This window comes from Bos mutus, chromosome 10 (assembly GCF_027580195.1).
Source record: "Bos mutus isolate GX-2022 chromosome 10, NWIPB_WYAK_1.1, whole genome shotgun sequence".
NCBI classification, from domain to species: Eukaryota; Metazoa; Chordata; class Mammalia; order Artiodactyla; family Bovidae; genus Bos; species Bos mutus.
In genome coordinates this window covers 24,502,588-24,528,655 of record NC_091626.1, presented here as the reverse complement: position 1 = coordinate 24,528,655, position 26,068 = coordinate 24,502,588, and the positions used below count along the sequence as shown (strand labels likewise).

Genomic DNA, 26,068 nt, shown 5'->3' with positions numbered 1-26,068 from the left:
ATGGCCAGGACTGCACTGGAGGGCCTCTCCTAGGACCGTTTCATATCAATTTCCTCTTGATGGCAACGACTCTACCTCTCATGCTGCCAAACACATTTTACACCTTCAAAACATACCCACTGAATAGCTGTTGAGTGAACCCAGCAACACTTTGTAGAAAACCAGGAGATCGGGGAAGAGGTAGGTGTGCAGAACCGGCTCCATCTATCCACATTAATCTCACACTGCTAATGCTAATGCTAAGTCACTTCAGTCGTGTCCGACTCTGTGCGACCCCATAGACGGCAGCTCACCAGGCTCCCCAGTCCCTGGGATTCTCCAGGCAAGAACACTGGAGTGGATTGCCATTTCCTTCTCCAATGCAGGAAAGTGAAAAATGAAAGTGAAGTCGCTCAGCCGTGTCCGACTTTTAGCGACCCCATGGACTGCAGCCTACCAGGCTCCTCTGTCCATGGGATTTTCAAGGCAAGAGTACTGGAGTGGGGTGCCATTGCCTTCTCTGAATCTCACACTAATAGTTCTTAAAAGCTACAAAACCAAATCCAAGCAAAAAGCTTCCCTTATCTCCTTCCCCAACATCACAGACAGTAACTGTCTTAGAGCAGATCCTTTTGCTAGAAGAGAGATTCTCAAAGAGTAATCCCCAGACCAGCACCTTCAGCAGCACCTGGGAAGCTGTTAGAGACGCAGATTCTTGGGTTCTGCCCCAGGCCTACCAGATCAGAAAGTCTGGGGTAGAGCCTGGCAATCTGTGTGCTAACAGGCCCTGTAGGTAACTTTGAATACACACTACAGTTTGAGAACCACTGTTAGAAGATTGAATATTTTGAGGCTTGACTCCCACCCTGCGTCTGCCTGCCCTTCTGGATGGATGGTGGTGGCAGGCAGGGGCAGTGGGAGCAGCCCTGAGATCTGTGTTCCACTATTAGAAGTAACAGAACCAGACGGCACATGGAGGTCCTGGAAGCCAGACCCCTTAACCACGATCCCTACATGCAGAGCTTTCCAGGTGGAGCTTCATTTTTTACCACCTGCTTATACAATGTCATCCCTTCGTCACCAGGTCTTCAAGAAAACATTTATTAAACACCTAGTGTGTGCCCAGTCTTGAGGTACCAGAAGAGAAAGATGAATGAGCCCATCTCCTCCCTCCAGGAGTCCGCAGTCTAGCACAGGGGATACACACATCAGCTAGCAAGGAGGGAGGTGGGACCCATGCACCACTGTGAGCCTGTGCATGGCACAGAGGAGGACCCAGTGCCTGGGCTTGAGGCAGGGATGGGGGGATGGCTTCCCGGGGGAGGTGGATGAGCTATGGCATGTGAGATAGCAGGACATCACCAGGCAGACAGAGGACGAGGGCCTGTGGGCGCCAAAGCACATTTCACCAGCACCTCTGGGACCTGCAGGATGTTTAGTAAAGCCGGTGGGAAGCAGGCTTCGGGGTGGGTGTGAGGAGACTAAGGAGAGGAAGGTGGGTGGGACTTTATTCCGACAGTGGGAGGCCAGGGGAGGACTGTGTGTATCCGGAGGACCTACTTAATCAGATTTATATTTTAGAGATACCGCTTAAGACTCTAGTGTGAAAGATGGATTTGGAAATGGCAGGAGGCTATTTTAGGGCTTCCCTGATGTCTCAGATGGTAAAGAATCTGCCTGCAATGCAGGAGACCCAGGTTCGATCCCTGGATGGGAAGATTTTGTGGAGAAGGGAATGGCAACCCATTCCAGATTTGATGTAACTATAAAGACATCCTGAAATCACCTAAATCTAATGTCAAATTGAGTCGGACATGACTGAGCAACAACAACAACAGAGGCTACTCTAATTTTTAATGTGTGAACAATGAGGACTTCAGCATAGGAAGGAGGTTAAAGAGAGAGAATCTGGTAGAAGTGGGAGCAGGTGGGAGGAAGCAGCAAGGAGGAGCCTAAAAAGACTTCGGCCAACTTGGCTTCCTGGCCACGCACCATCCAGCACCCGTCCACCACCCCAGCCTCATCTGGAGCCACATTCCACCTCCTTCTTGGACTTCCTGCCCACTGACCTTTCATTTCTTAAACAGTTTTCTTTCCACCACAGAGCCTTTGCACAAGCCTCTACCCAGAATGTCCCCCAGCCCCAGTTTGCCTGATTAACTTCAGTTAATGATCCTGCATGATCCTTCAGTTCTCCAGTATTTCCAATCACAATTAGGACCCTGGTGTGTTATCTTCCCAGGATGAGTCATGTGTCAGTACTTGTCTCTCCCACTAGCAGCAAGCATGGCAGGCCCTGAGTGTCTGGACACTGATGCAGCCCCAGTGCTCAGCTCGGGGCCTACACTTGATGTCAGCTAAGGGAAGCAAATGCAGATCATGGCATCTGGTCCCATCACTTCATGAGAAATAGATGGGGAAACAGTGGAAACGGTGTCAGACTTTATTTTGGGGGGCTCCCAAATCACTGCAGTTGGTGACTGCAGCCATGAAATTAAAAGACGCTTACTCCTTGAAAGGAAAGTCATGACCAATCTAGACAGCATATTGAAAAGCAGAGACGTTACTTTGCCAACAAAGGTCCATCTAGTCAAGGCTATGGTTTTTCCAGTGGTCATGTATGGATGTGAGAGTTGGACTGTGAAGAAGGCTGAGCTCCAAAGAATTGATGCTTTTGAACTGTGGTGTTGGAGAAGACTCTTGAGAGTCCCTTGGACTGCAAGGAGATCCAACCAGTCTGTCGTAAGGAGATCAGTCCTGGGTGTTCATTGGAAGGAATGATGCTAAAGCTGAAACTCCAGTACTTTGGCCACCTCATGCGAAGAGTTGACTCATTGGAAAAGACTCTGATGCTGGGAGGGATTGGGGGCAGGAGGAGAAGGGGACGACAGAGGATGAGATGGCTGGATGGCATCACTGACTCGATGGACGTTGAGTCTCAGTGAACTCCGGGAGTTGGTGATGGACAGGGAGGCCTGGCGTGCTGCGATTCATGGGGTCGCAAAGAGTCGGACACGACTGAGCGACTGAACTGAACTGAACTGAAGGGAAGCAATAAAAACACCCAGGCTTCTGATTTGGGCAGTGGGGTAGAAGCATGTAGCAGGAAACTCAGATTTAAAGAAGGAAGGGAATGAGTTCAGTCTGGGGTGGAGATTTTGGATTAAGTTATTCCAAACCGCCACCCTCACCATGGAAGAGCTGCCACAGTTAAAGCAGGATTCCCCAGTCTGCGGCTGGCTTGTACACTTGGAGTTTTAGGAAGGAGATGCGGATGTTGGAGCTGGCAGGGTGGGAGTAGGACTTACGGATCAGGAAAGAATGAGGAGAGGAAGAAAAAAGGTGTGGACACAGGACAGAACTCAGAAAACACCAGTATCTTAAGAGTCTGGTGGAGAAAGAGAAACCAACATAAAATTTTTGTTAAGAAAAAGTTACACCCACCAGACTTCCCTGGTGATCCAGTGGCTAAGACTCCACCTTTAAATGCAGGCAGAGGGGTTTGATTTCTGGGTGGGGAACTAAGATCCCACACGCCAAAACTAAGAGTTCGCATGCCCAAACTAAAGATCCACATGATGCAACAAAGACGGAAGAGCCCGTGTGCTGCAACTAAGATCAGGGACAGCCAAATAAATAAAAATAAAGAAGAAGAAAGAAAGACTCACACAGGAGTGAGTAACCTAGGACAGAGGAGCAGGGTTTCCAGGTGACATTAGAGAAGACACCACCAGTCTCGGTTCCTGCTAACAGCTACTGATTGTGTACCACGTGCCAGGCCTGATCTGGGGCTTCGAGGACATTTGCTCACAGCCACACGCATCCTCATTTTCTAGAGGCAGAGCCTGGATAAGGTCAGATGCCCTAGAGGGTCAAGAAGGATGGGGCCTGAGAAGAGACCACCGGGCTATTAGTAGGTCACCTAGTGAGCACGGAACCCACAGACTCCCAGAGGATAAGGTAAGGCTGCAGTGAGCTAGGATGCTTCTGGAAATGAGGAAGTGGTGATGGGGGTGACAGACCATTCCTTCCAGCATGGCTGCAGAAGAGGAAGGAGTCAGCAGGTGGATGGATGGGACTGTGGAGTCCACAGAGACCGAGCAGGGCTTGTCCTTTAACAGAATAGATCCTGAGCAGGCTCGGAGGCTAAGGGGAAAGAGGCAGGAGGCAGAGGGGAGTTTGAAAGGCAGGGTTAGGAGAGACTGGAGTTCATGGGCAAGATGTGCTGTGTGTGCTTAGTCACTCAGTCGTGTCCAACTCTTTGCAACCCCCTGGACTGTAGCCCGCCAGGCTCCTCTGTCCATGGGGATTCTCCAGGCCAGAATAGTGGAATGGGTTGCCATTTCCTCCTGCAGGGGATCTTCCCAACCCAGGGATGGAACCCAGGTCTCCCGCATTGCAGGCAGATTCTTTACCATCTGAGCCACCAGGGAAGCCCATTGAACAAGACGCCTGACCCCAAAACAAAGCTGCTGACCCAAGTCCCAGTCCTTCAGATGACTTCATCCTAGGGCCAAGAGATTTCTAAGATTTATTTTGGCTGAAGTGCATTCTAGATCAGACTGCTGCATCAAGATGAAAAGAAATGCCTTGGAAATCCTGCTTTGACTGGTTTGGAAGAGAAGGAACATACAGCATCGTCTCACCTTCTATATGGATTTCATCACATCTTCCTGCCACTCTGAACACTTGTGAACCAGTTTTGTAAACGGGAGACCAGTGCATTCAGATAGGGTCCCGGGGTCAGGAGGGCCCCACACTTAGTTTAATGTTTTGCTGTCATTAAAGGTAAATGTTTGCTGTCACCTTGAAATTTTTAATACTATGAAATAAAGGGCCCCTTATTTGCATTTTGTACTGATCCCTGCAAATTATGCATCTGGTGGACTTCCCCTGTGGTCCAGTGGTTAAGATGCCACCTTTCAATGCAGGGATCATGGGTTCAATCCTATATGCTGCATGATGTGACAGATAAAAAAAAAAGCATCTGGTCCTGGAAACCTATGGAAGCAGGGGGTGGAGATCTGGGACTGTCATTCCAAACAGCCACCCTGGTCATGTAAGAACTGCCACAGTGAATGCAGGACCCAGCCAGCTCTAGTCAGGAGTAAAGTTCCCCTCTGAGGTAACTATTAATAGGAAACCTGGCCAGAGTGGTTAGTCACTCAACAGTGGGCATTTTAGTGCCAGTGACAGCTCTGGACCTGCTTCTAGGGCAACCCTTCCTTCAGAGAGACAGGATCTGTCTTGGAATATGGGTAAGCTGATCTGAATTGCCTGGGTTCAAATCCAAGCTCTGCTGCTGATTGACTGTGTGATCTTGGGCGAGTGGCTGAATCTCTCTGTGCCTTAGCATCCTCTCGGGAAAACAGGACGATCGCGGCAGCCCACCTACCACACAGCTGGGAGGCTATGTGAGAGAATACATGGAAAGCAGTGCAGGGCTTGCAGTAAGCCTCAGCCGCTGTCAGCCATCGTCCACACTGCGGATCCACAAAGGGAATAAACCCTAAAGGCGAGGTTGAGGGGGGTGAGAGGAACTAGCAGTTTCTCCTCTGAAGTCTGGGGTGAAGGAGTTGCAAGAAAATAGAATGTTGGGAAACATACATTCTGAAAATAAAGTATTAGAACCATCTGCTATCCTTTTATCACGTCAGCAATCTCACTCTGGAATTATCTGTCGTGCAGAATCAGACTGAGCCCCAAGACAGCTGAAGCATTCAGAGAGGGCTTCGCCCCCTCCTCCGGCTCCCATCTCCCTCCCCAGGGCAGGCTCCTTGGCCAGGCGCCTCTGAAGCCAGCACCCTGGGACCAGTCAACTTTGCCTGTGCACAACCTAAGGTCCTTCTTTTCACCTTGGCAGCTCGCACCTGGATCATGTGTTCCCAGCACGGCGCACATGGAGAGGGCCGGTTGTGACAACGAGGAAGGTCTAGCTTGCCTCCCTCTCTCTCCTTCCCCTGGGGCAAATCCATCTGTCAAGCTGCAAAATGAGAGCTTGCCCACTTTCCCTACCAGAGCTGGAGTCTCCAGGCAGGACCTCCTGTCTGGAGTTATGAATACCTTTAGGGCTGCCCCAGAATATTTACAGCACGATGCCACCACCACCTCCCCCAACAGCACTTCAACCCTACATCCCTCACTCCTTCTGAGGATGAGGGAGGATGGGGAGGCAGGGGAGGAGGGAGGAAGAGGAGGAGGAGGAGGAACAATCAAGGGCAGTGTGCGTGAACAAAGCCGGCTGCAGAGACAGCAGAATCCTTCCTGCCGGGGAGAAGCGGCCGCCTTCCCCACTGATAACTTAATGACTCTGGCACATTTTCATCAGCCCAACTTGGAGCACGCAGTGGGTATCTGAGCCAGTGGTTTCCGAGAGCCTGAAAGCAGCGACTGAAAGCAATTACGGGATGAGTGTCCAAGAGACAAAGCCTGGGCCTTGGGAGTCACCAGGCTGCATCTCTTTCCCAGCTCTGCCCCCTGGCACTTCCATACAGCCCTCAGGATGCCACTTCCCTTGCTCTGCAGCTCAACTTCCCCTTCTGTAAAAATTGACCCAGCGGGGCCTGTCACCTGCCAATGCCTCCAAGGCAGCCTGCTTACAGACTATCGGGCAGGCACACATTCTTACACGGAGCCTCACGATAGCTCAGGAGGTAGGGACTGTCACCCCATCTCACGGAGGAGGAAACTGAGTCTGGGGGCACTGAGACCACTCACTGAATGGCAGAGGTGGAATTTGAACTCAGGCCTGTTGAAGCACACAGACCCAAAGATGCGCTATTCAGTCTCCATGCACTGCCCCTCCCAGTGCCCGGAGCTGACCTCTACGGCCTCGTGCCCTCTGCTTCCGGTGGAGTTTGTATTGGGAAGGATGGAGGGTGAGAAGAGAGGCACTGGGGATCTTCTCCATGCCTGTCCCTGCTCAGGCAGCACCCCTGGAGCAGGGTGACCCTCCCCCCACATCCAGTCTCCCCTGTGAGCCAATGTCCTCCCTGCTCCTTGGGATTCAGGATGGGGAGGGTTCCCCCTCCCTTGCTGGTACCTTTATCCTGCCCACACCTCCACAGTCACACCGTCATCAAATTCTCTGCCATTCAGCCCTTCTAAGGTTGAACTCTATGGCCAGCTGGGGCCAGGACATAAAAAAACAGGGGCCATGTAGACAGGGGACTCATACTAGTAGGACCAGGCTGGTGCAGGTGTTTGGGGACACCCACACCTTCCTGACTTCCCCAGTGGTTCAGATGGTGAAGAATCTGCCTGCAATGCAGGAGACCTGAGTTTGATTCCTGGGTCGGGAAGATCCCCTGGAGAAGGGAATGGCAACCCATTCCAGTATTCTTGCCTGGAGAATTCCATGGACAGAGGAGCCTGGTGGGCTACAATCCAAGCAGTCACAGAGAGTCGGACACAACTGAGCAACTAACACTGACATCTTCCTGACAACTGTCAGTGTTCTCTCTGGAGAACCATCAGGGGGTGGTGCAGGAATGTCTACACCAATCCTCCCTACCTCCGCCCAGAGTGAGGAGAAGCACCAAGTGAGAAAAGCCCTGCTGTGAGTGAGCTTGGGACTAAACCCAGGGGACGGCAAAAGCCATTAGCTCAGACTAGTGCATGCAGGGTGGAGTGTTAATCCCTACGACTAAGTTAAACACCCAGTCTTTTCTCAAGAGTCAATAATGGCTGTCTAGAACTCAAGCAATGAAAGTGATGGCTTCACCAATGAATGGCCCAGGTCTTGTAACATTCAGGCACCAAGAATGTCCTCTTGGGCAAGCCCAGGTGGGCTTCCCTCCCCCATCCTCTCGAGCCAGAGGCTGGCAGTGCGGGTGGCCCTCTGCACACCTGGGGTCTGGCCTTGGTGATGACACTAACCCATCATGTACCCTTACACACACACAAAAAAAAAACCTTTCTGGGCTTGGTTTCCCTATTTATAAAACATGGCAGTTGCCTCCGACCATCTCTGAGTCTTCCCATTCTAACACTGCACATCTCTTTGTTTCTCTGGGTCCTCTGGGTCCTCCAACAGCAATGACTCCCTCAACTGTGACAAAAAAATGACGTAGGTTCCCAGCAACAGGATCCACCCAGCAGCTGCCTCCGCCCCTCCCCACCCCACCAAGCCAGGTCGGCAGAGGCCTCTCTGTGGCCTCATGTTTCTTTCAGGCCACCCTTGGCACTTACTTTAAGCTGAACTCTTCTGGACAGAAACACAAGGGTCTGGAGGAGGGGTAGGGTGTAACATCTGGATTTTTCAGAGCCATATTTCCCAGGGCCTGCACTGACCCACGTATTAGGAGAGAGCCCAGAGCCAGGATCTACCAAATGCCAGTGATCCACAAGTCCTGTGTCTGCATCAAGGGAGAACGTTCTGCATATTTGAGGAATTTACTGTATGTGAATGTGGCTACAGGTTTAACAAAATAAAATACAAAAAGAACGGAGATAAGCAGCAGGGCTTCCATTTCAAAATACTCTATAACCTGATTCTGTATCCCCAGCAGAGAAATGCAGAAACTCCCCACACCAAAGCATTAAATGTGTTGGTGGAACTCTTTATTGCACCGTTGAGAAGCAGGGTAACATAATTCTGGTGAACTCTGAGGTGAGTCGTCCTATGCCAGTTAATTGGCTGTATGACCTTGCTGCTAAGTCACTTCAGTCGGGTCCGACTCTGTGTGACCCCATAGACGGCAGCCCACCAGGCTCCCCCGTCCCTGGGATTCTCCAGGCAAGAACACTGGAGTGGGTTGCCATTTCCTTCTCCAATGCATTAAAGTGAAAAGTGAAAGTGAAGTCACTCAGTCGTGTCAGACTCTTAGCGACCCCATGGACTGCAGCCTACCAGGCTCCTCCATCCATGGGATTTTCCAGGCAAGAGTACTGGAGTAGGGTGCCATTGCCTTCTCCGGTATGACCTTGGGCAAGTTACTTAATCTCTCCAAACCTCAGTTTGTTTGACTGTAAAATAGAGATAACAATAGTTTTATACCTCATATGGATATTGTCAGAACTGAATGAAAGTGAAAGAAAGTGAAAGTCGTTCAGTCGTGTCCGACACTTTGTGACCCCATGGACTATAGAGTCTATGGAATTCTCGAGGCCAGAATACTGGAGTGGGTAGCCACTGTTCCCTTCTCCAGGGGATCTACCCAAACCAGGGATTGAACCCAGGTCTCCCACATTGCAGGCAGATCCTTTACCAGAACTGAATGAGTCTGTCCTTTAAAGTACTTAGCACACTGCCTGGCACACAGCAAATGTTTACTAAACACTAGCCATTTCTGATCATGAATTTAGCTCTATCAGAATGCTTCCCTGGACCCTCACAACTCCAGCAGCCAGAGCACAGAACACAACTGGGGACTCAGCCTAAGTGTGAAATAAGTACCCTTTCTTGACCTAGTACAAAAAATAAATATTTATTGAGCGTATTTATGAACCAGGCAGTGAACTAATGGTTTTCACACATAACAGTCTCATTTTACCCTCTTGAAAACACTCTAAAGTCAATCTTATTGTCCTCACTTGACAGAAAAAGAAACTCAGGCACAAAGAGGTTTTCATGATTTGCCCAAGGTCATGGCTAGGTTATGTCGTAGTAAAGATGCAAATCCTGGGCTTCTGATTCAAGAGCCATCTTCTTAGGACCTTATAGAGATGCTGCCTTTGATTCTTTATTCTAGTGAATCATACATTAGCCCATCCTTAGCTTCCTGGTGGCTCAGTGGTAAAGAATCTGCCTGCCAATGCAGGAGACACGATTTCACTCCCTGGGTTGGGAAGATCCCCTGGAGAAGGGCATGCTACCCACTCTAGTATTCTGGCCTGGAGAATCCCATGGACAGAGGAGCCTGGTGGGCTACAGTTTGTAGGGTCGCAAAAGAGTCGAACACAAGTTAGCAACTAAACAGCAACAACGATTAACTTAAAGAGTAAAATATCATTCTTTTTTTAATCTTCATTGAAAATAATTTCAATAATAAATATAACCATCCACAGTTCTGAGGAAGATAAACACAGAAAGGTTAAAAAAAAAATCAGATGCAATATCTTAAAGTGTGGCAGCCCCCAAACATTTGGGAATCTGGCCAGTGTCCTCTCTTATGGGATATCTGGGTGAATATCTGACCTAAATGCTCCCTCAGATGCTTTATTTATGAGACCCAACCTACCGAGTACGTCTCAATGAACCTTACCTGAAGCAGGCCCCACCCACCCATGACATCAGTATAAGTCCCTCACTAACTCTGGGGAAACACGTGTTCATTAGCATCTATGAGACATCCCTGCCTGGATATCCTGCCACGTTACCTCCTCCTCCTCTAGAATATTGCAGTTAAGCCTCCCTCGTGTCTCCACTACTCAGGCTCAAGACTTCAAGAGTTATTCCTGCCACCTCCCTCTCTCTCGCACCCTACACCCTGTCTGTCCTCTGCCAAGTTCTGCGAGTTTCTTTTTCATAAAGGCTCGCCTGTCTGCCCCATCCATTTTGTTCCTGTTGTCACCACCATCCAGACTTCATGTCTTCTCCTTCCCAGAAGAGGCTCCTGTTAGCCACAGGCTTTGGGCTCTCTTCCCTGAACACCTAACCCTAGAGATGAACCGTTCCAGAGATGTCTCCAGGACCATCCACAACTGACCATGGACATACAGGCCAAACTCTAAGCACTTCCACCTGGTGTTTCAAGCATCCTTATCCAACCCTGTACCTCCCAATCTCCCTCCCCAAACACTCTGTGCCAGCCACGCTGGTCTATCTTCTATCCTGGTGTGTGCAACCCACATTCATCAACATTTTGGGAGCAACCACTGGGCTGGGTCTGGGATGCAAGTTGCATATGACACAGCCCCTCTCAGAGGCTCACCGTCCAGCTGGAAGAATGGACAAAGAGACAAACTGTTATCATGCGATGTGAGAGGCAGCCTGTGCAGAGGGAGATATAAGGCAAGGCAGACTCCAGGAGGAGGTGAGTACCAGTGGGGGATAGCGAGATCACAGAGGACAGAGACTGCCCACTGGGATCAAATCTTGGCTCTGCCAGTTACTCACTGTGTAACCTCAGGAAAGTTAAAAAAAACCCTCTCCTCCTCAGAATCCTTATCTGTAGGATGGAGATGATCACACCATCTATCTCCTAGTACTTTCTCAAGGATTAAAGAATTAATATAGATGGGACTTCCCTGGGGGTCCAGTGGTTAAGAATCCACCTGCCAATTGCAGGTGACGCGGGTTCAATTCCTGATTCGGGAACTAAGATCCCACATGCTGCAGAGCAGCTAAGCCCATACACCATGCACCCTGAAGCCGCCCTCTAGAACCTGTGAGCCGAAACTACTGAAGCTGTGCCATCGAGATCCTGTGCTCTGCAACAAGAGAAGTCACCGCAACGAGAAGCCCGTGCACCGCAGCTAGTAGCCCCGGCTTGCTGCAATCAGAGAAAGCTCTGGCATAGCAACAAAAAGTAAATAAATATTTTTAAAATATTTTATTTAAATATGAAAAAAAAGAATTAGGATAGATGAAACCGATGGAACATTCCAGGCCCATAATATAAATCAGCAGACTTTTGCCTTTACTATTACTACCTCCCTGCTGACTCCCACATACCCCTCCATCCCTGGAGACCTCAGTCAATTCAGCATACCCTCACCAAGGACCTGTGTGGCATCCTAGGGAAGCACCCTCTGCCACCTCAGTCCCTGGCCCTGGCCATGCCCTCCCCTGGATTCCTATGGTGCTCACTGTCTTTCTACTCAAAGAAAACTGCCTGTGTTCTCTCCTCCTGTGACAGCAGCCTTCTCTTGCCAACAACACTGGAGACAGAGGAAATGAGGAAAAGGCAAAGGTGGAAGAAACAGTCATTAAGCACATACCATGCATGTGCAAGCATTTTTATAGACATTATCACAGGCAGCTTTCTCAACCGCATCCATCCCCGGTTCACACCTAGGGACAATGGACACTCCCAGCAGCAAGATGATTTTCTTGAAAAATTCCGGATAACAAGCTAACAAGCGGCAGGGCCACAGTCTGACCTCAGGCTTCTCACACCAAAGTCAGCACACCTCCTTCTTCGTGCAGCTCTTGCTAACCCACTTCCCTGAGCCCCAACCAGGACTTGAAATAAGAGAAATCAAAAGGCTGTGCACCAGGCCCTTTGACCCCACAGTTCTGCTTCTGGGAAAAATAAAAGCGTTATGCAAAGATAGAGCTGCAAGACTGTTTCTAATCACAGACAAGTTTTGGTCCAAACATCCCATAAGTGAAACAATGATTGGGCAAACTGGGACATGGCCATATCATGGAACACCATATGGCCCTGAAATGTTGTCATAAAAATGTCCCTATTGACATGAAAGGATGGTCCATGTGTGTTGTTGAGTGGGGGTGGGTTAACGCGGTACATATTATTTATAGGGGAGAGAGGGTGTAGTAGATGGAGACCATAAAGAGAACCCTAAAACAAGATACAACGAAATAAAATTCAAGTTATCTCTGAAGAGTAAGATTATGGGTGATTTTTAGTTTTCCCTTTATGCTTATTTGTAACTTCTGATTTTTCCACAATAAACGTATGCTATTTCTAACTGGATGACAAAGTAATACAAAGGGCTTGCATATAGGTATAAAACAAACTTAAGGTTACCAAAGGGGAAGAGGGGAGGGATAAAATAGGAGGAGTACAGGATTAACAGATGCACAGTACCATATACAAAATAGACAAAACAGCAGGATTCACTATTTAGCACAGGTAACTACTGGGCTTCCCAGGTGGTGCTCGTGGTAAAGAACCCACTTGCCAACGTAGGAGACATAAGAGACGGGGGTTCAATCCCTGAGTCAGGAAGAGCCCCTAGAGGAGGGCATGGCAACTCACTCCAGTGTTCTTGCCTGGAGAATCCCATGGACAGAGGAGCCTGGCAGGCTACAGCCCATAGCATCCCAAAGAGTAGGACACAGAAGCGACTTAGCGCTCATGCATAGGGAACTATATTCAATATCTTGTAATAACCTATAATGAAAACAACTGAAAAGAGAATATATAGGATACATAAATATATAAAACACATGTACATATAATCGAGTCACTTTGCTGTACATTTGAAACTAACACAATACTGTAAATCAACTATTTATACTTCAATAAAATAAAAAGAGGGTGTGGGTTACAGGCAAGGCAACCCTAGGTTTGGTGATCAAGGACACGGTTCTTGAGAGAGTGAGAAGGTCTGAGGGCATGAATGAGAAACTTCAATCACTCCCCAGCCCTGTCTCTGACCAGCCCTGCTGTGACAACCTGCAACCTGAGTCCATGATGCGAGGACACTTAAATATTTAAACAATCCCAGCTTTGCAGGAACAAATGCACAGGGTCTCTAGGGATCAATCCCATGCCATAGGCCCTGCTCCACAAATCACGTTTCTGGGGCATGGAGCCTGTCCCACCCCTCCCCCGCTGCACCCCACACAAGGACCTGCGAGATAATATCCGCAACAACTGAGTGATGAGCCCGGCTTCCCTCCAGCGACAAGGGCAGCCAGCCTGAAGCCCACATTATTGGCTTTTCTGCTGCAGCTCGAAGCTAGAAGCATGTGAGCCTTAGAGAATGTGGGGCCTTAATGCCCTCAGAAAATTTTTAATAAGACTGCAGTGGTCATCTGATTCTTCCTGTGCACTCAGGTACGAGGGGAAACGGCAGTGATTTTTAAGGAGGCTGAGGTCAAGCAGCCCTGGAGGAGCACACGGCAACCCACTCCAGTATTCTTGCCTAGAGAATCGCATGGACAGAGGAGCCTGGCTGGCTGTGGTCCATAGGGTCACAAAGAGTCAGACACAACTGAAGCGACTGAGCACGCACACACACACGCACAAAGTCAAGTAAAGTTTCTGAAACTGTGGGAGCAGCTGGGGCTGCTCTAGGCCCCTGCATGTCGGTTTCCTAATGTCCTATACCCCAACATACTATGTCCCAGGGAAAGAGCCTCGCTATTAAGCCTGGGAAGAAAGGAGCGCATGATGGGGGAAAGGCAACTGACTAAGGAGGTCTAGAGACTCAAGAAAGGAGCTGGGACTTCTGCGGCGGTTTAGTGCTTAAGATTCCGCACGTCCAATGCAGGGGGCCCAGGTCTGATCCCTGGTCAGGGAACTAGATCACGCATGCCACAACTGAGATCCAGCGCAGACAATTTTTTTTTACAAAAGGAGCTCCCAGGGCTTCCCTGGTGGCTGCGTAGTGAAGAATCATCCTGCCAACTCAGGAGGTACAGGTTCAATCCCTGATCCAGGAAGATCCCACACGCCACAGAGCAATGAAACCTGTGTACCACAACTATTAGGTCTGTGCTCTGGAGCCTGGGAGCCACAACTGCAGAAGCCTGAGCACCCTAAAGCCCGTGCTCCACAACGAGAGAAGCCACTTCGATGAAAAGCCTGGGCTCCACAGCCCCTGCTCGCTGCAACTAGAGAATGCCCGTGCAAAGTAATGAAGACCCAGTACAGCAAAAGTGAATACAAAAAATTTTCAAAAGAAAAAAAAAAAGGAGTTCCCCATCATTGACAAATGAGAAAAGTGGTGTCATAGCCACTTGAGGGGTGGAATCAAGGTAGATCAAGGGGGTCTACCCCCAGATCCTGCTTTTTGTCCCAAACATGCTCCCTGGGGTCTATCACCTGGAAGACCCAGGCCCTATTCTGACACTGGCCGAACTGGACAGAGTTACAAGCCCACCAGGTTTCTAGAAGGGAGGCAACACAGTGAAGTTATGCACCACACAATCAAAACTACACTTCAGTGGGGTGAGGGCGGTAGGGGACAAAGTTCTTGCTCATATGGAGACCGAGTTGAGACTGACAAGACTCAGAGGTGAGTCAAGTTCCCAGGAGGGCTTCCATCACATCTGTGTGCCTTCTGTCACTAATCTATCCTAATAACCCAGTTAGGGTGGGAGGTAGAATGATTTTAATAGATTTAAATTGAAAAGGCTCAAAATTATGTAAACTATTCCATTCCACTTCAGCTATAATTACTACCTGATTCCAGCTTGCCAACCTGACACCGGGAAGCCGGCTGTCAACAGTGGACAGGGCTTCACCTCATAAATAAAATGTGCTTGCTCATTCATTTATCGTTAAGGCATGTTGTTTCCTCAGCTTTCAGGAGAACCCACGTCTCTTTCGGTGTGCAGCAGGACATATTTGTTATTGCTGTTGTGTAGTCATTAAGTCACGTCCAAATCTTTGCCACCCCATGGAACGCAGCACACCAAGGCTCCCCGTCCTTCACCATCTCCTGGAGCTTGCTCAAATTCGTGTCCATTGAGTTGATGAAGCTGTCTAACCATCTCATCCTCTGCTGCCCCTGTCTTCTTTTGTCTTCAATCTTCCCCAGCATCAGGGTCTTTTCCAATGAGTTAGCTCTTCGCATCAGGTGGCCAAAGTATTGGAGCTTCAGCATCAGTTCTGCCTATGAATATTCAGGATTGGTTTCCTTTAGGATTGACTGGTTTGATCTCTTGCACTTCAAACGACTCTTAAGAATCTTCTCCAGCACCACAATTTGAAAGCATCAATTCTTCAGCGTTCAGCCTTCTTTATGGTTCAACTCTCACATCCATACCTGACTACTGGAAAAAACCTAGCTTTGACTATACAAACTTTAGTCGGCAAAGTGATGTTTCTGCTTTTTAATACACTGTCTAGATTTGTCATAGCTCTCCTTCCAAGGAGCAAGCGCCTTTTAATTTCATAACTGCAGTCACTGTCTGCAGTGATTTTTGGAGCCTAGGAAAATAGGAAAATAAAATCTGTCACTGTTTCCATTTTTTTTTTCCCCATCTATTTGCCATGAAGTGCTGGGACTGGATGCCATGATCTTCATTTTTTGAATGTTGAGTTTCAAACCAGCTTTTTCACTCTCATCAAGGGGCTCTTTTGTTCCTCTTTGCTGTCTGCCTGTATAGTAGTATCATCTGTATATCTGAGGTTGTTGATATTTCTCCCTGCAATCTTGATTCCAGCTTGTGCTTCATCCAGCCCGGCATTTTGCATGATGTACTCTGCATATAAGTTAAATATGCAGGGTGACAATATACAGCCTTCACGTACTCCTTTCCCAATTTGGAACCAGTCCGTTGTTCCATGTCTGGTTATAACTGTTGCTTCTTGTCCTACATAAAGGCTTCTCAGGAGACAGGTGCAGTGGTCTGGTATTCCCACCTCTTTAAGAATTTTCCACAGTTTGCCGTGAGCCACACAGAACCAAATTCTCTATCAGTGTGGATGAGGGCATATTAGCCAGCAGTCTGTGCGAAGATGTCTTGGGGTGTGTCCGTTCTGGAGCTGGAGAAACAGGATTCACACCCCAGGTTTAGCATTAACTAGCTGTGTGACCTTGGATAAGTCCCCTCACCTCTCTGAGCCTGTTTCTTTTCGGTAAAGTGAGCTCAATTGTCCCTGTCTCTCAAGGTTGGTGCTGGGATTTATAGAAGCAATGTATATAAAATGCTTAGCACCGTGCTCTGCACACATAAGTACCCATTAGCAGATGCTATCACCATAATCAGAAAAGCCTGGGAGCAAAAGACAAGTGTTGGTGAGAATGTGGGGAAGTCGGAGCCCTTGTGCACTGTTGGTGGGAATGCCAAATGGTGCAGCTGCTGTGGAAAACAGTACAGAGATTCCTTAAAAAATTAAAAGTAGAACTACCATATGATCCAGCTGTCCCACATCTGGATATTTATCCAAAAGAGTTGAAATCAATATCTCAAAGAGATATTAGTACTCTGAGGTTTGCAGCATTTTTCTCAGTAGCCAATATGTGGAAGCAACCTAAATGTCCATCAGTGAATGAATGGATACAGAAATGTGGCACACACACACAATGGAGCACTGCTGCTGCTGCTGCTGCTAAGTCGCTTCCGTCGTGTCTGACTCTGTGCGACCCCACAGACAGCAGCCCACTAGACTCCTCTGTCCCTGGGATTCTCCAGGCAAGAATACTGGAGTGGGTTGCCATTTCCTTCTCCAATGCATGAAAGTGAAAAGTGAAAGGGAAGTTGCCCAGTAGTGCCCGACTCTTAGCGACCCCATGGACTAGAGCCTACCAGGCTCCTCCGTCCATGGGATTTTCCAGGCAAGAGTACTGGAGTGGGGTGCCATTGCCTTCTCCGAATGGAACACTAGTCATCCTTTAAAAGGAATATTGCATTATTCAATATATAATAACATAGATGAACCTTAAGAACACTGTGCTAAACAAAATAAGCCAGTTCTAGAGAGACAAATGGGCTTCCCTGATGGCTCAGATGGTAAAGAATCTGCCCACAATGTGGGAGACCTGGGTTCCATCCGTGGGTTGGGAAGATCCCCTGGAGGAGGGCATGGCAACCCACTCCAGTATTCTTGCCTGGAGAATCCCCACGGACAGTGGAGCCTGGCAGGCTACAGTCCATTGGGTCACAGAGTCAGACATGACTGAGCGATTAAGCACAGCACCACACAGAAAGACAGGTATGGCATGATTCTACCTGTATGAGTTATCGAAAGTAGTCAAATCCATAGCATCAAAGACTGGAATGGCAGTGCCAGGGGATGGTGGGGAATGGGTGATAGGAAATAGCTAACTAACGAGTATAAAGTTTCCATCAAGCAAGACGAGCAAGCTCTAAAGACCTGCTGTATGACGATGTGCCCCTATTCAACAGCCTATAATGTTCACTTAAAAATTTAAGAGGGTAGGTCTCAGGCTAAGTGTTTTTCCTACAATGTAATTAAATTTAAATTAACTTTTTTTTAAATTTTTTTAAAAACAGAGAAAGAAAATAATAACTTCACAAATCACTTCTATTGTGCCCCACAGAAGGGCAAATGGGTGCATTGTTCCTCCCTAAATGACTGAAACTTAGAGACAAATATTCTCCCTCTTCCTAAACATCATCCCACCACCACCATCTTCTTTCCCATGATGCTCCTTGAACATGTGAAAGTGAAAGTCGCTCAGTTATGTTCAACTCTTTGTGACCCATGGACTATACAGTCCATGGAATTCTCCAGGCCAGAATACTGGAGTGGGTAGCCTTTCCCTTCTCCAGGGGCTCTTCCCAACCCAGGGATCAAACTCAGGTCTTGCGCATTACAGGCGGATTCTTTTCCAGCTGACCCATGAAGGAAGCCCAAGAATACTGGAGTGGGTAGCCTATCCCTTCTCCAGGGGATCTTCCCAACCCAGAATCGAACCAAGGTCTCCTGCATTGCAGGCAGATTCTTCATTGACTGAGCCATCAGGGAAGCCCCGAGAAAATGGGAAAGTGAGTCTCTCAGCAGGAGTCTGCTGTAGTCATGAAAAGAGAAAATCCAGAGCTGGGAACAGTTAGGAAACAAAGTGGCAAATGCCTGAAATGATCTTTAAAATACTCTAGTGGCTCAAACCCAAGATTTCTCACACAGATCTATCCTCTGTCACCATCCCACCTATAAAAGGGAGTAAATTATATTACTGGGATTTAAAGCTATTGAGTAAATTAAAGTCAACTGCTGGGTTGCTGAATTTTATATTAGACTACTGAGTTTTATAACAATGTTGAAAGAACAGGAAAGACTCTAAAGAGAGCAACTAAAACAGAAATGCCAGCCAGTGACACTCTGCCTGGAGAATTCTTGGAGCCTCCAGGACGTTCAGATGCGAAAAGCAGGGAATAATAAAAGGGCTGATCAGTCACAGGCCAGAAGCCTTCGGATCTGAATGAAGTAGAAGAATCATTCCCAGTATTCCTAAGTATCCCCTGAGAAGCTCTCAAAAGATGCAGGTTTAATAACATCTCAGATATCTTTGCACAGGTCGCCCAGGCCCACACTCTGACCAACACCGATAGCCTTTCCTACAAAGTCTTGTGCAGGTGCTTTACTTGAAGAGATTGAACACTCTCTCCCCTTCAGCAAGAGATTAAAAGGGAAGAAACAGAGCTATAATCCTGAAGCTGGGTAGACTTTCAGGATAATTAATAGAGATTGGTTACTTGCTGGAAAATGAAGGATTGGGTAAAAAATAAATTATGTTTAGATGATTGAATATTTCCCTGAGATGGAATAAATTCAAGGACTGAGTGAAAGGTAACAAGTAAACTATCCATCACCCAAGTTAGCAGGTAAGATAATATTTCAACCACTCATCTTGAAAGGGAACCTTGGACTGAGAACAGAGCAGGATGACTGTATAGGAATAGACACCAGGAAGGGTTAAATACAATCACACCTGAAAAAAACTAGCTACAAGGACTCCACAGAAACCTGAGAAGAGGCGGTGGGGTCCAAGGTGGCCTAATATTTTTATAAATAACTCAAAATATGCAGTGGGGATTATGCAAATCAAACCACACACAATACAAAAATGGCAGGGATTGCGAATCTGTGAAGAATGAAATTTAACTACTGGGCACTGTCTTTAAATTTGCCTTTATTGAATCTTGTATATTGAAGTCACATATTATTGTATCTCTTTATGGAAACTCAATAGGGCTGAATGCAGAGTGATTTATGGAAGCAGGAATAATCAAATGCATAAGTAGAAAAGAGCACACACCTGGAGAGGCATTAGCCCGGGGTCAGGACAGGCACCAAGTAGGAAATGGTTGAGACGGTGCACAGTGCGAGAGGGTGGCCAATTACTTCTGCTCTCTACAGATGCAGGTGGTGGTAAGAGCCAATGTGTAAAATAAACAAGGAAATGTGTCTGTTACTCTTTGAACCACCTGGCCTTGGTACTACTTTCAATGAGAGTACTGAGTTTAAATTAAACCTGGAAGGGGATTCAGAGCAGGGCAGCACAGAAATTATGCGATGTATTCCTAGGTAAACCAAGAATACAAGGAGATGTGAAGAGGGCCTCCAGTACAGATGAAATGCTGAATGTGCCTATTGGTTGGGAAAAGATGCACAAAGCTAAGCGGGCCTGTAGGAAAGAAAAAATTCAGCTCCTATTAAGGGAAAAAAACAATCATTCAAAGCACAGTTGGAATCATGGAAGAAAGGGCAGCTTATGGTAACACCATCCCTGGGGACATTCGAGGAGTTGACCAGACACCTCTCTACTTAGGATGCATTAGAGATTATTAAAAGCATTCCCTGCTCAGATCAGGGGTGGGAGGTGGGCCTTGCGACCTCTCCAAAGGTCATTCCTATCCCAAAGGATCACATGTCTGAAGGGCACCAGATAAAAATAAAGTCTATTAATCACTGAGCTGCCACAGTTTCCTAAGAGAGCCAGACTAGAGAAGGGCAGTTCACTGCGGACCTTGTTCCATCGAGGGAGGAAAAGGGAGCCCTGTGTAGGCACAACCAACTGCAGAGACTTCCAGAAAGCCTGTAATCAGGCCTCCCAAGCACCACAGGGAACACAGGAGGAGGAAGAGACCCCACGGGGAGGGGAAGGAGAACCCGCAAATGGCAATGAGAGCCCCTAAACAAAGCCACAGAAGCTGGGGGAGAGGGTGTGAGCCAGGCCAGGTGGGGACACCCACAAAGGGCACATCCTGGATTTAACGCTAGGGAGGCAGACCTTGGAGACAAAGGAGCGAAGACAGGAACCGAGGGGAGGATGGAAAGGGGTGCACGGGTATGTCTGGGATTATTATGGGCTGGGAACCTGATGAGAGCTGGAGAGACAGAGCAAAAGGTAATCCCACTGTCTGTGGGGGCAGAAAATCACCTAAGAAAATGCAGGCTTTTAAAAGAGCTGCAATGTCCCAGCTCCTAAGCAGCTCTTGGCATTCTTGATAGCTGGGCTGCTCCAGCTAGACACAGCGGGAAAGCCTGCTGCCGGGGCGTCTGAAGCACCCTTCCCAGCCCTGAACCAGTCTCCCGAGGGGCTAGCATGCTTGGGCTTTTATGTGTCAGAACAAAACTGAACACCTTCCAGGAAGCAAAACCCAGAAGGAAGCAAGCACTTCCCGGCACTGCCAAGAGACATCAGACCCCCATGCCCTGCTCCCTCCTCATCCTGAACCTGGGTCCCCTGGGCATGGAGAGGACTCGTCTCAGGACTGTCATCTGCCCGGTGCACTAAACAGTCAAATGGGGGTCATGGAGTTTGAGTTCTTCTAGCAAAATGTTCTCCAACCAGCAGTCACCCCACCAGTCACAGAACAACTTGTGGAAATCAAAAGAGGCCAGCGAAGAGGGAGGAAACACACGCAGCACCCCCGATGCACTGCCTGTGCCCCGCAGGGTGGGTGGGGCGCCCGAGGGACCACTGTGCCCAGCCCAGCCTCAGTGGTCCCACCGCAGTCTCTTCTCACCCATGGCAGAGCTCTGCGTCCTCAGAGAGAAGGCAGGAAGGGAAGATGGTCAGGGAGGGCGGTTTCAAGGGCCGCCCCTGCCATGGAGCGAGCAGATGGTGCCCGATCTGGTGAGGAGACAACTAGGGCAAGGATCTAAACCCACCGTGGCCCAGTGCTCTGGTGGGTGAGAAAGACAAAGCCCTCTCAGGCTGACAGCAGTCCCTCCAAAAGCTGCAGGTCTCCAAGGTCCACCTGCTGCCACTGTTCCCACAGCTCTGCCCTCCTCAGTCCCTCCCCAGCTCTGTCTGCAGACCCTAAACCCCGGAGCCGGGGAGTCACTTGTCCAGAGATGTTCCTGAAGCCAGTGAGGAAGGCTGGAGATGGATCGCAGGCCATTTATTAAACTAAGTCATCGTCAGAGAAAGATTCATAACCTGCCTTACCTAGGACAGGAGAGAGAGAGAAAGGAGAGAGAGGAAATTAAAGGGAAACAAATGAAAAGCCGCTGGAGCCAAGCACCTCTGTTGGAGGATTTTGAGTTATGTTTTTGTTTGTAATTCTCTGAAACAGAAAAAGAAATAGAGGATGAGCCTTACAGAGACAGAGAGAGTGAAAGAGAGGGAGCCAGAGGAAAGCCACGAAGGAGGCCACTTCAGGGAAAGGAGCACAGGGCAGGGAGGCCCCCCAGGCTGGCTTCTCCCTCCTGCAGCAACACCAGGCCTGGGGGAGCGGCCAGAGGAGGTCAGGTGTGACTGCAGTGAGGTAGCAGCCGGCAGGTAAGCTGAGGTCTGGGCCCGAGAGGAGGAGCCAGCAAGCTCCGGGCTGGAGCAGCTCAGGGAATGGTGGGGGCCCCAGCAGGAAGGTGGCATCTACTGTACTTACTGTCACAGACGTAGGGCTTGTCATGGTCTTCCTGCGAGGCAGCGTCATGCCTCCTCCTGCCACCTGCGGAGCCACGGGCCTGGGGAGACACGGGAATATCGGGGTGCTTGTTATGCTGACAATCACTGTGGTTCCCCAGTGTGTGTTCTGTGAGGCCCTGAGCACTTCACCTGGATCTCCTCATTCAACCTTATACTCCACTCGTACCTATACCAACCCCACTTTATGGGCCAGGAAACTGAGGCCCAGAGAGGCTAGGTAACTTGCCCAGATGACTCAGGAACTCACTTGCATCACTTCATTAAATCCTCACAACTCCAAAAAGCAGGTGCAACTATTATCTCCATTTTGCAGATGAGAAGACTGAGGCAACAGAGAGGTGAAGCAGTTCACCCAAGGTCACTTGGTCACTAAGTGCTGAGCCAGGACATAAACTCAAGACAGTCTGACTCCAGAGCCTTGGGCAGTCCGAATTCCCATCCTCTACTGTTGCCCCCAGGACCTCTTTCTCCAACTCCTCAGCCCCCAGGTTTGCTGACACCGCACGCAGATGCCAAACCCGCTCCCCTCGGCAGCCAAGATGGTGGGGAAATGAGAGCAAGCAGCATGAGCGTGCAACTATCACCCCAGACTCCTGTGTTCACACCCCCTCCACCTCAAGTCTCTCAAGAGCGAGCCAGGTCCAGAATTGGGGCAGGAGCCCAGGCCCGTGGGGCACTCCCCTCCCCACTTGCTCAGCCTACTCCACGGGGTGGGCATCTGCTGAGGCCTTCCTGTGTGGTCTGCCTCCAGTCTCCAGCCAGTGGCCAAGACCTTGACACCTCAAAGTCTCCTGGGGCTGGACTCTTGACATCCCCACCGTGTGTGCATCTCCCAGAAAGGGCCAGCATCATCTGGAGGTTGGGGGGCGGCATGCAGGGGTGGGCTCCACCTCCAAGGATTGACAAGAGCAGCCAGAGAGGAAGCTGGCAGCTCGGCAGCCCTGGGACAGTGGCTAAGAGAACATGGCAGGGTTTATTTTTAGACCTTTGTGAGTCCTACAGCGGTCACGTGGGTAGCACCCTAGCCTCCTCCGGGTCATTTTCTGGTAATGAGTAGCACTAAACTCCCAAGCAGGGAAAGGGCCCGCTGGGGTCTTTGGGGACAGAGACAGGAAGGCGCAGTGGAAGAGAAATAAAACATGGCAGCACCTGGTGTGCAGAGCAAATGGGACCTGGCCTGGAAAAGTGGTCCCGGGGGGCTTCACAGTCAAAAGGCCTGAGATGCTCTCTCTCTCTCTCTCTCTCTCTCTCACACACACACACACACACACACACACACTTTCCCTGGGGACATCATAGCGGAAAGGCCTGTACCCCAGTCGCGTGATGTACACCCTCTCCCCAAACACACACAGTTCACAATCAACAACCACCCGCCAAGCTACCGCGGCCACCACCTCCTTGGTTGTCTCTCTCCAAAACAAATTAACAAAATTCCCCCTCCCTCCTCCCCTCCCTCCTCCCCTCCCCTCCAGGGTGCTTTCCCGCCTGGCCTCCCGCCCCCCCACCATCCCTGCACACCCCGCCAGCTAGCAGCCCCCTCCCCTCACCCTCATTACTCAGAGTTGACCCCAAGAGGGAGCTGTGCGGCCCTGGCAGCCACCCTCCCCCAGGCACTGACAGGCCTCCCTCCCTGCCCACGTTGAGGGTGGTCACCCTCAGCTGCCCGCGCCCACCCCCCAACAACGTCCCCTCAGAGAAGCCAGGGACAGCTTGACGTGTGCAGCCCGCAGCCCTGTCACAGCCGCCTCGGAGCAGGTGAAAGCAAGTCAAGCAGAATGACAGAGCCAAAGGCAGACTCGGGGAGGGGGCTCGGGAGACTAAAAATACTTCCCGCCCGCCAGGGAGGAGAGGAGGGGAGCCAGAACTGGGAGCAGCCCGAGAGGGAGGGGGGCCCCCGTCGAGAGCCAGGGCTTGATAACGCTCTCACTCTCTCCCTGCACCTCAGTTTCCTCAACTGCAGACAGGGATCGTGGCTCCAGGGCATCGGGGACACAGGCCAGGGATGCCTGCAGTGGCTGGTATGTATGTATGTGACAGTTGCTCAGTTGTGTCAGACTCTTTGCCACCCCATGGACTATAGAGTCCATGGAATTCTCCAGGCCAGAATACTGGAGTGGGTAGCCTTTCCCTTCTCCAGAGGATCTTCCCAACCCAGGGATCAAACCCAGGTCTCCCACATTGCAGGTGGATTTTTTACCAGCCGAGCCATCAGGGAAACCCAAGAATACTAGAGTGAGTAGCCTATCCCTTCTCCAGGGGATCTTCCCAACCCAGGAATTGAACCAGGGTTTTCTGCATCGCAGGCAGATTCTCTACTAACTGAGCTATCAGGGAAGCACTCTTCCAGTCTCCTCCAACATATCAAGCCTAGAAACTCGGAATCCTACTTGTCTTGCTCACATGTCACCTCCTCAGAGAAGCCCTCCTGACCAATGTATGTTCACGCATGCCTTCCATCCTGCTTCATGTCACAGCACTTGGCATTATCTGGCATTATACTGGGCTTCCCTGGTGGATCCGATGGTAAAGAATCCACCTGCAATGCAGGAGATCCAGGTTCAATCCCTGGGCCGGGAAGATCCCCTGGATGAAGGGAATGACTACCAGTATTCTTAAAGGCTTCCCTGGTAGCTCAGTTGGTAAAGAATCCGCCTGCAACACACAGGAGACCCTGGTTTGATTCCTGCATTGGGAAAATTTGCTGGAGAAGAAAGGATAGGCCACCCACTCCAGTATTCTTGGGCTTCCCTGGCGGCTCAGCTGGCAATAAATCTGCATACAATGTGGGAGACCTGGGTTCATTCCCTGGGTTGGGAAGATCCTCTGGAGAAGGGAAAGGCTACCCACTCCAGTATTCTGGCCTCAAGAATTCCATAGACTCTATAGTCCATGGGGTCACAAAGAGTTGGACACGACTGAGCGACTTTCACTTTCACTTCACTTTTCGCCAGTATTCTTGCCTGGAAAATCACATGGACAGAGAAGCCTGGCAGGTTACAGTCCAAGGGCTCACAAAGAGGTGGACATGACTGAGCAACTAAGCACGTACACACAATGTTATACTATGTATTTGTTGGTGTACTTGCTGGTTTTCTGTTTCCCCCACATAAGTGTGGAAAATGCACTATTTGGGCCACCATTATACTTGGAACCTGGCACAGGGCCAGCCACCTAAACAGCACTTAATAAATGTTTGCTGAATAAATGAATTGGTCCACCAGCCAGTCAGTAAGTTAATTGTCTTTGGTTCTCCTTCATTCTCTGTATCCACCTGGTATTGTCTTCCTTCAAAGGACATCTTAGCCTTTGCATTTCCCTTTTACTCCATATCTTAATCCAGGGGCATCAATTAACCCTTGAGCTGCTCAAAGAACTCACCAGCTAGGGTTCTGCCTCTGTGTTGCCCTACCCAATGCATCCTGCATGATACTCAGACTCATGAGACAAAAGAAGAAAAGGACAGGAGCCCATGGTCATTCATTCAATCACATACTCAGTCACAGCCATCCGAAGTCTACTGATTTATCCAAGGATATCCTAATACCAACCCCACCACGATCACCTCATGCTCATGCTACATCCCAGTCTTTGTTTTGATTGATCCCTGTCATGGATCAGCCCCTACTCTGCCCAGCCATATCTGGTCCACGCTTTAGCCTTGTTAACATGCCACTCCTCCGAGAATCTCCCCCTTGCCACACTAAGGAGTAAAGCATCAGTTTTAAAGTCAGACGGACATATCTTTAAACACTAGCATGTGTTTTTGGACAAGTTACTTGTCTAAGTGTCAGTTTTCTCAGCTGTAAAATGGGCAGAGCAGCATCTTTATTGCAGAGTTGTTACAGAGCTAATAAGGGGGTGTGAAACCACAGGGCACAAT

General features: G+C 49.3%; 1 protein-coding gene across 1 annotated transcript in view; it reads right to left on the bottom strand.

Annotated features, from left to right (window-relative positions):
* Nucleotides 1-26,068, bottom strand: part of DPF3 (double PHD fingers 3) — a 272,635-nt gene that overhangs the window by 89,717 nt on the left and 156,850 nt on the right. Inside the window, exon 6 of the mRNA XM_070377597.1 lies at nucleotides 22,145-22,223. Coding sequence (XP_070233698.1) covers nucleotides 22,145-22,223 — 79 coding nt within the window. The remainder of the gene's footprint in view (nucleotides 1-22,144; nucleotides 22,224-26,068) is intronic.